Consider the following 13,084-nt stretch of genomic DNA (forward strand, 5'->3'; position numbering starts at 1 on the left):
TTTTAATTGGTCAAACATCACCCCTTAGGACAAACCCCTTTGGTCACTCTTTTTAGTTATCCCTTTTTTGATTGGTTGTCTTACCAAAATTCTCACCCATCACCCATTGAACATTTCCAAGTTTGGTGTTCTTTCCAAGGCCCCAAGAGAGATCATGATTTCGACTTCAGAGAGTCAACCTCTACTTGATATTGCTCTCTCTCCTGCATCTTGGTACTTCTATATTTTACTCTGATGTACGTACTCGTCATTTAACTTGTCATTGAACTTCATCATGATATTTCTGAACGATTGTGAATAAACACTTCGCATCGATGAAATGTACCAAAACTGTACCTGAGCTCCTTCATTTCTGCTTCATAATAATATTCCAAATGTAACACCACCCGTTACATTACATGGTGGAGAACCTTATATCGGTCCTATATCGGAATACCTCATCATTACAACTCGACATCGCTTTTGGAAGGAGACTTTCACCAGACCATGCAGGCCGAGCATTAATAGGACCGTGGCAGCATGCGACCTGAAAATTGTTGAAATGTGACTATAACAGATTTTTCGTCGACTTCGAAACTGCAGTGCTGAATCAGGCGATGGACTTCAACAATTAGACAGACAACAAACTTTGTGGTGACATGGCCTTTCCAAATGACGACTGATTGACGACCGACGACTTGAACCTCCACCTATTAACAATGATGATGACCGTGACCTGGATGGCGACATCAAGAAGACTTGGATGACGACGCATCGAGGACTACGACGACCACGACCTGAGGGACGTACGAGGAGGACCCATGACTGGTGTTGACGTGGATGCAGCTCCAGGAAAAATTCTTCAAAAATGGACGCTTTGCTGAATAATGACTGACACATTTCGACAACGATAGGACTACCAGACAGATTCAGGACCAGACACTTACAGTGTAAACACTAATAACATTTTCAAGGATAATTGACTCTTAACTTGGAGGACTGATAGTTTGATTGCTTATTGTGATTATTTTCTTGTTTTTTGGAATACTATACTATGCAATCATTTTGGGAATTGGAGACTTGGTTGAACCCTTTCACATTGGGTAAGTGGAACTTTGATTGTTATTACTGTCCCAGTGTGAGAGATATTTGAGAGCATGTTGATTTTGATTAGTGCTTACTGAGTTTGCATTATTTTATTTTGACTGGTTATTTGTATTTAATCCTCATGTGTTTCCTTATGAATTTTTCATACTCATATTTGTTTGACTGTTATTACTGATCTTTGACTTTGATATTTGATTAGATAGGCTTTGTGTTACTCAATATTACACCATGACCACCAGTAGGACCCTCCGACAGACCGACTTTTTACCAACTAAATTTTCTGGCGGCCGACTAGATTACAATGACTGTACTGCCCATATTTTGACCTTTGAAGACTATTTAGACGCCCATGACATTGACTCGGACAAAGCTGGCAACTTGACGACTATACTTAAGACTTTCAAGCGGACATTAGAGGGACAGGCCAGACTCTGGATAGACAAATTGACTTTCACTACTTATGACGACCTAAAGACGGCTTTCACTAGGCGATTTAGCCCCGCCAAATCGACTTTTGCTAGGGTTACTGACTTTAACACCATGACTATGACTGATGGAGAGAGTGTCGAAACTTTTCTCCAACGACTCAGACAGACTGCCTCCTACATAGACTATGGGGAGAAGCAAATAAAGGACCGTTTACTTTCTGCACTGACCCCCGACTGTCGCGCCGCCATTCTTATGGCAACGCCGACATCAACGACCACCTCTGACGAGATAGCCGCGAAAGCGCAGCTTTTCATAGATCTTAGGACTGACACTACCCCGACAAAAGAAGTGACATTCGCAACCCAAGACGATGTCGACCTCCTAAGTGAGGAAATTTCCTCCCTTAGATTTAAAACCGAACAGAAAGACTCCCGAGGACGAAGACGAAATCGACATTCCCAACACAATGACTCTGACCGCAGTACCAGCCGCAGCGCTAGTAGGACTCGACATAGGGATGACCACAGCAGACATGAACGTAGTCTAAGTAGGGACCGACATCATTCTGACTACAGACGTAGTTTAAGTAGAGACAGACGACATGATAGTAGAGACAGACATCCTGGACGGCGCTCTCCTTCTCGTGATCGTTATCGGTCACAAAGCCGAGGACGCGACCAACGGTCTCGACCTCAATTCGCTGGCAAGTGTGACTATTGTCACATTCCTGGCCATTTTTGGAGGGATTGTCGGCATAGGTTGAGAGACATTGAACTCGAGAGACGACCCCAATATTACGGACCACCCCCACCCCACAGACAACAATACGATGACTATAACCGACATCATCATCGACATCAACAACAACAACATCATCTACAATACACAGGACAGTACTTCGACACACATCCCCAGGGTTTTCATTAAGGGAGGAAAATAGAAGCGCTCTCTATTCCACCTCCCAAAATGAACACCTCAGGCCTAGGGACGGACAAAAACTCAAATCGACATACTTAGGGACAGAGGACGTAGACCTGCAACTGACTAGTAATAACTTTGTAAAGGGACGAATTGACAGTGGTAAGCACATTTTCATTCTTTTTGACAGTGGTGCTACCAAGACATTGATTTCTGACCGCTATGTTAAATCAACTCCACATCTTTCCAACCTAAAGAGGCAGAGCGTGACTCCTACTCGATTTAAACTAGGGAACGGGCAGTTCCTTGAAGCGCGAACCGCGATTAAATTCAGAGTCACAATTCAAGGTTACAAATTCGAAATTTCTGCTTTAGTCGTTGAAAACCTTGTTGGTGTTGATTTGATATTAGGCAATAACACACTTTCGGACGTAGACGGGACTTTGACTTTCAGGGACCATAGGTTCAAAATCAAACGGCGTAGGATACCATTTTCCCCTACATCAAAGGTGAAAATCGAACCATTTGAGTCCAGACTCATGACACTACAGGGACATACACCTGCCCACTTACGTAACTCTGACGTCATACTGACTTCCAATGACTACCTCAGTAGGCACTGCCCATCAACAATGGTGGTAAAACTAACAAAAGGTGCGACTCAAATCATTGTGACTAATACTACTGACAGACCTCTACATTTCTCTAAGGGTAGGGCGATTGCCTTTCTCGACACTACTAACCCCGTACGTGTGACTGAGCCCCTCCCAGTAGATAACATAACTATGACCTTGACTGACAACACACATGCACTTTACTCCACTCAGCTTGACACCGCAGACAGTAACCTTGACAACCAGACTAGACAAGCAAACCTTGACAAATACCCCCACCTTGATCCCAATGACCCCATTGCTAACATGACTGAAGACCACATCATTAGAGCCCATATTGACTTAAAGGATAGTGTGCTTTCTCCCTCTGAAAAGAATGAGTTGATACAGATCCTTAAAGACAACAGACCCGCATTCTCCCTCTATGGTGAGCTATCTAGTTGCCCAAACTTTGAAGTAGACATACACTTGACCAATGACGAACCATTTTTCATTCGACCATACTTTGCTACTGAACCTGACAAACGACAAATCGAAAAGGAACTGACCAAACTCGTGAAACTTGGTATACTTGAGGTTGGACATCAGGCATACACCTCGCCTGTGTTACTCATTGCCAAGAAAGACAAGACTGAAAAACGAGTAGTGACCGACTTTCGTTACCTGAACTCTAGAATTAGACGTATCAACCATCCCTTTCCCCTACTGACTGAAACCCTTAAACGCGTCGGACATGCTAAGACTAAAGTAATGAGTGTCATCGACCTCAAATCTGCCTTTCACTGCATTCCTCTCTCTAAACAAGCACAACAGTATACCGGCATTGCCTCCTATCATGGAGGAAAGCACTATTACTATAAACGACTTGCCCAAGGACTTAACATTTCACCCGGACTATTCCAAGCAAAAATCGACAACATTCTAGGCACCATTCCCAACTCCCGCAATTTCTGCATTGCTCACCATGATGACATAATCTTATTTAGCCCTGACAAGACATCCCACAAACTCCACCTGACCAAAGTATTACAGGCCCTCTCTGACAATGGACTTAAAATCTCTCCTAAGAAATGTAAACTCTTCAGCAATGACGTAGACTACATGGGACATAGGATAACTATTAACTCGGACGGTGAGGCTTGTTTTCGACCACTGAACAATAGATGCGCCTCTATACACAACATGACTCGACCCAAGACACCCAGACAAGTTAGACGGTTAATTGGTGCTGTCAATTATGTTGCAGGATTCTTCCCCAACATACAGTCTATTTTGAAGCCACTACACCAGCTTACCCGAAAGAGTAAGAAATTCAAATGGACTGACGAACATGAACGCGCCTTTAACAAAATCAAAGACCTCATGACCAAACCCCCTATACTACACATGCCTACGAATACCGGACGATTCACACTTTACAGTGACACATCACGGACTGCGACTGGATCTTACTTGACTCAAGTCATCAACGGACATGAAAGAGTTATAGGCTATTACTCTAAAGTTCTCCCTGACGCTTGCCAGAGGTATAGTGTAACAGAACTAGAATTGTTTGGCCTTTTGATAAACATAACTGCTTTCAGACACTTGTTGCGTGGTTGTGAATTCAATGCATTTGTTGATCACAGCTCAATTGTTCAGATATTAAAGTCCAAAGATGAACCATCCACCACCCGCCTTCAGAAACTAATCTTGAAATTATCAGAGTACTCCTTTAAGATTGCATACAAGAAGGGTACCGAACTTGTCCTAGCAGATTTTCTGTCTCGCATACCAAGCGACAAACATGCCGAAATAGATCATGTAGTGCCCATTTCATTTAGTTTAGTTGATAATCATGACCTAGATCATCTTAATCCCATACAACCTACCGAGCGTCCAGTGACACGCGCCTTTGCTAAAAAAGATGGGTATTTCTGTTCCCAATCTTTATCCCGACAGACCCAAAACTAACGACCACAACAATATTGATACTGACACCGCCCCACCCCCTGAACCAATCATCACACCTGCACCCAATAACGATACCCCACATTCGCACGAACCGGCCAATCAGAGATCAGCATTAGACACACCCCCTGACCTGCCCCCAACTACGACACACTTTGCCCCACATGACCATAACAGACCCCACACACAGAAACCAACACCTAAAGCTCCGAAGCAAACAGAACCAAGACTGGTGGACAAACAAAATGAGTCACCGTGTACACAAACATACAGGGATGTGCCCCCAGACTTGTTTACAGCCCCTAAGCCACTGATCTCAAATGTTGAGCAGATTGTTGCTCCACATATACCCAAACAACATGACATAGACAAAGTACTAGACTTGATAAAGAGAAAAATCATCCGTGACTACAACCTGCCCATTGACATACGAAGACTTAAGACAGAACAAGAGACATCTCCATTTTTCAAACCGATCTATGACTTTCTAGCCCATGACATATTACCTAGTGACAAAAAGGCAGCGAAAACAATTCAGCTGAAAGCTGAGCAATACATCCTATGTGATGGTGTATTATTCCGCCTTTTCTTTGACAAGACTGACGACTTTAAACTACAACTTGCTGTACCAGAATCACTGACTGATGTTATCATTTCACAATACCATGACAACCTACTTAGCAACCACCAAGGAACAATGCGCACTTACTTGACAATACGACGTAATTACTATATGCCACAGATGTTTGACAGGGTACAAAACTATGTCAAAGCTTGCCTGAGATGCCAACAGTTCCGTGGCAAACCAGACAAGTTACGCCCATTTCACACTCGTGTACCTGACTCCTATCGACCCTTTGACAGAATAAGCCTTGACTTTAAGACCATGCCTACCTCGGCAACTGGTTTTAGACATTTGATGGTCATTTGTGACGAGATAACCCGCTTTGTTATTTGTGCCCCACTTCGCACTCTCGATGCCGAAACAATTTGTGAGGCATTGATACAAAAGGTTATCTGCATTTTCGGACCCCCTTCCTGCCTTGTGACTGACGCAGCAGCCGCTCTCACAGGCAAACTACTGACTACACTGTGTACCGCCCTGAACATTGATAGGAAAGTGATTAGTGTTGCAAACCACGGCAGCTTACAAGTTGAACGCCACATTCGAACACTCTCTGACTTCCTCAAGGTGAACTTGAACCAATTTGGAACAGATTGGGTTCGGTTTATTCCTACTACTTGCTATGCCTACAACTCATTCTCTTCCCCTCATCTAGGTGACCACTGCCCTTACCAACTTGTATTTGGACGAGACCCCCCAACCATGACTAACTTGACCTTCAACCCAATGTCTGGTCTGACCCAGACTTATGACGAATATGTTTCCCATCTCAAACGGAAATTTGACCAGATCTCTCACACGATGCTTTCGCTCCAAAGGAGAACTCAAGACAAGCAGAATGTCGCCATTACGAATAAACTACGGCAAACTCCTATTTATTCAGTAGGCCAGCTAGTCTATTTGTACAAGCCAACTTCTTCCTCCCTCACTGCAAACTCGAGAAAGATTGCAGCTGCTTGGGTCGGACCTTTAGTTGTGCATGAAGTGCTCGATAGAACCCACTTCATTCTCTCCACTCTCAAAGGTGAAATTCTGCGAGATGTCTTTAACTACAACAGGTTGAAACCCTGTTTCATGAAAGCATCGGATGAGAGGAAACCCATCACCCACCTCCAGCGACTGAAAGAGGCACTTGGAAAGACAGTGACCCCTGGAGACGGTGAGACCTCTGACAAACCATCAGTAAATTTTATTGATGAGCATGACCACACCCCTCCTGAATGCACTGCTGATCACATCATGTGCTTTCAGACGACAGACCCAATCCAAACATCTGACTATGTGACATCCATCACCCCTAACAACGGAATAGCCGCCCCAACCCCCCTACGACAAACTGACCTTGAACGACAATTTGACCTTCTAACAACTGCCCCTTCTGACAATGACATGACCCTACACCGAGGACGATTTAAGAACGGGCAATTGCAAGTACTGACTTCATTCATTAGGACTCCGACTGACGGTAATAACCCCAAAGAGGTTAGATTTTGGTGGAACATAGGACTGTATACAGGCACAAGTAACTTGATACGACAAATTCTGATTGATAGAATCATTCCTGTCACGGGAACACCAAAGAAATATATGAAACGATTATACACATAATTTTCTTGATAAGCTTTATAAGTCTAAAGCTGTATATGATATATTTCTTTGTCATTTTATGATTTGTTGTATTTGTTGCTGAAGTAATATACGTAACTTTCACATTATTAATCTCATTGCCAAAATAATGAGAATATAAGCTTTGGAATCCCTTTTCAAGGCTGTGTAATTGCATGTTATATTATTGTATCAAATTAATTGTCTTGACACTGATTGGAGAAATTTGAGTTTAAACTCGTTTTTAATAAACAGACTTGAAAGTGTCTGTTCTTTCGCTTACTTCTATTGTTATCAATTTGGAGAAATTTACTTTCTTATCGAGTGAGGTTTGAGAGTCATATTCTTCTGTGTACATCCTTCACTGAAGTGATAATTCCTAATAGGCCGCACAGATAGCTCTCATACCTCGAGCGCACTCGTTACCTCTCCGCTGATACTCAATTAGATGCTTGGAAATTAGCGTCTGCGAGAATGACTCAAATTCTTGATTATGATTTGATATACTTGTAGTATTAATTTTCGCTGATATTTCCTGATTTGCTCTTTTAATCATGAATTCCTATTCATGCATATTTTGTGCTGGTTTAATTTTCCTTGTTTGATAATTGAGCATATTGAAGTTATAAATTATAGTCATTGCTCAGTTGTTATTTTTATGGTTGAAGAAATTGACCATTTTAGGATAATTATGTTGAAGAATATTGCATTAGTTTTGGTTACTTTATTCACTGTATCTCATTGTAAATAGATCACCATTATGTTATTTAAATGTGTGAGAGTGAATGTGTGAAAGTGATAGTGGGACAGTAATGATTTGAGTTCCACTACCTACCATTCATTTGTTTTCATTTATAATATCTATCATTTTGTTTTCCAACATTCAGATTCTGGAAATTCCAGAAACCTCTCTATGTTCTGATTTGTTTGTAATATTTTGACCCCCCCCCCCCCCCGAGCCTTGTTTCCTAACAAAAGGGGATGTAATGTATATTTAGGATATTTTGGGGATAACTTCCTGTTCATTAACAACTCAACTTAAATTCCCTTGTTTTTGTAAACTCACCTCAGAATATAACACCAAGATTATTTACTATTAATTTCCTGTCGTTAATTACCCTTGCTTGATGTTTACATCAAGGAGTCATTCAATCACCCTTGTAACAACCCTTCTTTGTCCCCGGTTTAATTACCCAAAGATTATATACACACACCTTGTGAACCACCAGACTCTTTGTCTGCCCCTTATCTTATAATACTTCCTCTTCCACAAAAGAATCCCCCTCTTTTAATTGGTCAAACATCACCCCTTAGGACAAACCCCTTTGGTCACTCTTTTTAGTTATCCCTTTTTTGATTGGTTGTCTTACCAAAATTCTCACCCATCACCCATTGAACATTTCCAAGTTTGGTGTTCTTTCCAAGGCCCCAAGAGAGATCATGATTTCGACTTCAGAGAGTCAACCTCTACTTGATATTGCTCTCTCTCCTGCATCTTGGTACTTCTATATTTTACTCTGATGTACGTACTCGTCATTTAACTTGTCATTGAACTTCATCATGATATTTCTGAACGATTGTGAATAAACACTTCGCATCGATGAAATGTACCAAAACTGTACCTGAGCTCCTTCATTTCTGCTTCATAATAATATTCCAAATGTAACACCACCCGTTACATTACAGTATAGCCCATATTCAGCTACTATAAGCTGCTCTTCCATGGGGTCCAGTTGGATGTGGGGTGGGACCACTTCACCGGGTTAGACACCCTGCTCTTTGCGATGAATGAATGAAGCGGGATCTTTTACATGCATGAGCTGTGACTCTCTCATACACGGGACCTCCATTTTATGTCCTATCCGAGGGACAGAGTGTTTTGCCTCTTGCTAGAGGGGACGGTATGTTTACACACAACATTGCTCAGTCCAGACTCGGGTTCGAATTAAGAACCCGGGCCGCGTGATCGTGAGGCAGACGTGCTACCGACTGAGCCAACTCACCGCCCTCATACCGGACATTTTATTTTCATTATTTTGTGCAGCATATACTGATTTCGAGATATGCTTTATATACCAAAATGCATATATGCCTACTTTTGGTTTTGCCTATTTCATTCATGGAGGAATTATCTTGAACTGTATTGGAGGGCGTGTTGTAGAACAACAGAACAAACATAATGAGACTATCTGGAGTCGTGACAAGAAAGAAAAAAAGAAAGAAAAGACGGCTGTCGAGGAACTTGGGAGATTGAATGGAGACATTAATTTTGAATTCACCAACACAACAAAGGAGAGGTATAATACGAACATTAAAGCGATTACGTGACCATAAGCAAAAATGGAGAATGTACGAAGTGGAACTAAAGATCATGCTTGGAAAGGAGAGGGAATAAGAGAAATGAAAGGAATATAGTTGAATCAAGTCCGTTGTAATAATACCATATTGATATTAATGTTTGATTGATATTTGAGATAATTTTGAGCTTATTTCTATTTCTCTTTCGCCACCGTGCCTGTGGGAGACGGATGTGCCGTTCGTTGACTCTATGTGAACTTGTTATGTATAAGAGGGTATGGGTTAAAGGGATGGTACAGTATTTGTGGAGATGAGAATTGGGCTTTTAACTTTTTGCGAGATACCAAGAAAACACTTATGATATAGTACAGACCATTTTAAGAGGAATTTGGAATGTCTGAAACATCCAAAAACAAAGTAAAACAAAGCGATCGTAATAAAGTGTGGGTCCCACACTTTATTAGAATCGCTCTTTTTTTTTTTTTGGATATCTCAGCCATTCCAAAACCAATTTTCATCAAATAAACGATGAATTCCTCATAGAATTACATGCTCTTTCATAATTTTTATTTCATTATTTTAAGAGGTTTCTCATTTTCTTACCAAAAAAAAATGTTAGAAACCTGAAATTAGGTCTCAACCAAAACTATACGATCCCTTTAACCTCGCTGAGGGGGGGGGGGGCAAAGTAATTAGAGTTCTATCTCAAGCCAAAATATCATACACCCTGTTATGTCCCACTGATTGCTTCTTTGACAGAAAGTCATCCCAAAAAGTGTTCAGAGAAAATGCCGGGATGTTTCCTTTCAAGCAGTTTGACTTCTTTGGGTAACTTTATCTGTTTATTGGAAATTTCGGGGTCAAAGAGGTCACGAAAGGGTAAGGGGGTAAGAGAAAGCGTCACGTGCGCTGAAGGAGATGATGAATAATTTTGTCGTGTCGCAGGTAGGGGGCTCGCAGGCGAAAACGTCCCGTCGCGGATGCGGCGCCCCTTGCGCGGGAAAATAAATCGCTTCTTTATGGAGGATGTACGCAAGAGAGTGATGCAGAGTGAGTAATCGGGGAGGGGTGGAGGTGCGGAGGGGAGAAAACAGCAGAAAGACACAAAACCCTATAATAGAGCCCTTCAATTATTACATCACGATGCCTTGGTGAGTACGCGGCACAGACATCACTTGTATTAGATATTGTTTAAAAAATGAACAACTTTAATGGGATAGTATTGCATGGTGAGATGAGGATTGAGCTTTTAACTTCTTGCGAAATACTACGAAAACACTTATGAATTATCACAGAGCAAACAATTCTATACGTGGAATTCAAAGTTTCTTTAGTGAAAATCGGTTTTGAAATGTCTGAGATATCAAAAAACAAAGTAAAACAAAGCAATCCTAATGAAAGGTGGGTCCCACCTTTTAATTATAGGTCCATTTGTTTTGGATATCTCAGCCATTTCAAAACCAATTTTCATCAATTAAACTTTGAATCCCTGTTGATATAACATGCTTTACTATATTTCATAAGAGGTTTCTCATTATCTCACAAGAAGAATTTTTTTTTTTGAAAACACAATTTCCTATTCGTTTGTGATACCAAACTTTGGAATAATGTAAAGGAAAAAATGCTCTTTCAGAAAATATGAAAACCTCACAATTGCCTACTCTAGGTTGACCCTTTTCACCTACTTTGAGCTCTCACTTAAAATTAGGGCTTGCGACTGTTTGTTCGGTTTTATTTTTCATACACAGTCTGAAATACACTTTACATTAATCTTAGAATTGTACACCCTTTAACGTTTCATATAAGTTGTTTCTCATTGAACTTAAAATCCTACATGAGAGATTAAAGGGATCGTATAGTTTTGGTTGAGACCTAATTTCATGTTTCTAACAGATTTTGGTGAGATAATAAGAAACCTCTTATGAAACATGAAAGAGCATGTAATTCTATGAGGAATTCAACGTTTATTTGATGAAAATTGGTTTTGAAATGGCTGGGATATCAAAAAAAGAGCGATTCTAATGAAGTGTGGGACCCACACTTTATTACGATTGCTTTGTTTTACTTTGTTTTTGGATGTTTCAGTCATTCCAAAAATTATTTATCAAAATAAACTTTGAATTCCTCGTGAAATGGTATATGCAGTGTACTATATCATAAGTGTTTTTCTGATATCTCGCAAACAGTTAAAAGCCCAATTTTCATCTCCACCAATACTGTACTATCCCTTTAACATCAGTGTTAGGTCTGCAAATACAAACGGACTACCATGTCTCCCTGCATAATTCATTCTCCGGATCATCAGCAATAAAGGAGTCATGATGCACACATGTGACTTGGTGCCACTGTTATTACTTTATTTTCCACTTCGAGTATACAGTGAATCTACAAACTACACTAAATATCTCCGACAGAGGTGACCTTATAGCTACAAGCATAGACACTAATCACAAGCTTATTATTGACAAAATTCCGTTTAAGTACATACTCTTCATCTGCTCTTACATCACATTCCTGGAAATTTGATCACTGTATTTTATACATACTGCACCCAATTGGGAGAGAGCTGATGTATTAAAAAATAGATTCATAAAATTTCTTTTGAACATCTCCAACCATCTATAAAATCTATTGAAGACTAGACTAGTCTTGAAGAACTATCTAGAAGAACTGGATGTAAAACAAACTGTAGGATACCCTGGTAACATATACACGGTCATTGTTTGTAGTGACTTTTGCAAAAATTATTTAGCGCTGTTTCTAGATGAATGAACTATCATCATCAATGACGCATATCCATCCCTGTAATTCTATCTTGAAATAGAATTTATATTTGTATGCTGATATGACATCATGTAATGCAGTAGTAAAAGCTGTAAATGTGTGACATTGTACAGCATGACAGAGACGTATCTCCTGTCTACTCACAAACTGAGAATACATCAACATTAAATTTATCTATTTGCTTGTGTAATTGTGCTACTTCTGGCTACTTCAAGAAACTTTTAAATGCTTTTGCTTGTGGACATATGAAATCTCAATGGTTCTACTGCAGTCTACAGCAGTCCTGGACTACGCTGGCATGCATCATGGTGTACCTGAACAAACAAGGGTCTACATGATATGAAAATTCCTACTGCAGTAGTTTAATTCTGTGGATCGTGTACATGTATGTCTTAAGCTCAGAGTCCACATTCAGCCCTTGTATAGATATCTGGAAACAAAGAGAGCGATACTTGTTATATGTTTTTCTACCAACAATCAGAAAAAAAAAATCTTGAATAACCCTCCTATACACCATTCTTAGAACACATGTATAATCCTCTTGGCATCAACCTAGGATACAGGGAAATAGATAAATTTGCGAATACATTGTAGATTCAGGAATATAGTACACACTTCCTCCATAAAATTCAAGAGCATATTATATATGATCACATGAAAAATGACTACACATAAATATAAACACATGCAGAGCTTTAAGTAAGAAATCTATAGACTACATCAAACTACATCTTAAATGATGATGTATATATTATAAGCACTTCAGTACATGTAG

At 40.3% G+C, this 13,084-nt stretch overlaps 1 protein-coding gene across 1 annotated transcript; it reads left to right on the forward strand.

Annotated features, from left to right (window-relative positions):
- The first annotated feature begins 1,246 nt into the window (after positions 1-1,246).
- On the forward strand, positions 1,247-2,278 carry LOC139744678 (uncharacterized). Its single transcript, XM_071655102.1, has 2 exons — positions 1,247-2,014; positions 2,181-2,278. Exons 1-2 carry the CDS (start codon positions 1,315-1,317, stop codon positions 2,276-2,278), a joined length of 798 nt encoding a protein of 265 aa, XP_071511203.1. The 5' UTR covers positions 1,247-1,314.
- Positions 2,279-13,084: the final 10,806 nt, after the last annotated feature.

This window comes from Diadema antillarum, unplaced genomic scaffold, assembly GCF_040938485.1.
Source record: "Diadema antillarum isolate AM-2024a unplaced genomic scaffold, OU_Dant_1.0 seq00001203_RagTag, whole genome shotgun sequence".
Taxonomy (NCBI): domain Eukaryota; kingdom Metazoa; phylum Echinodermata; class Echinoidea; order Diadematoida; family Diadematidae; genus Diadema; species Diadema antillarum.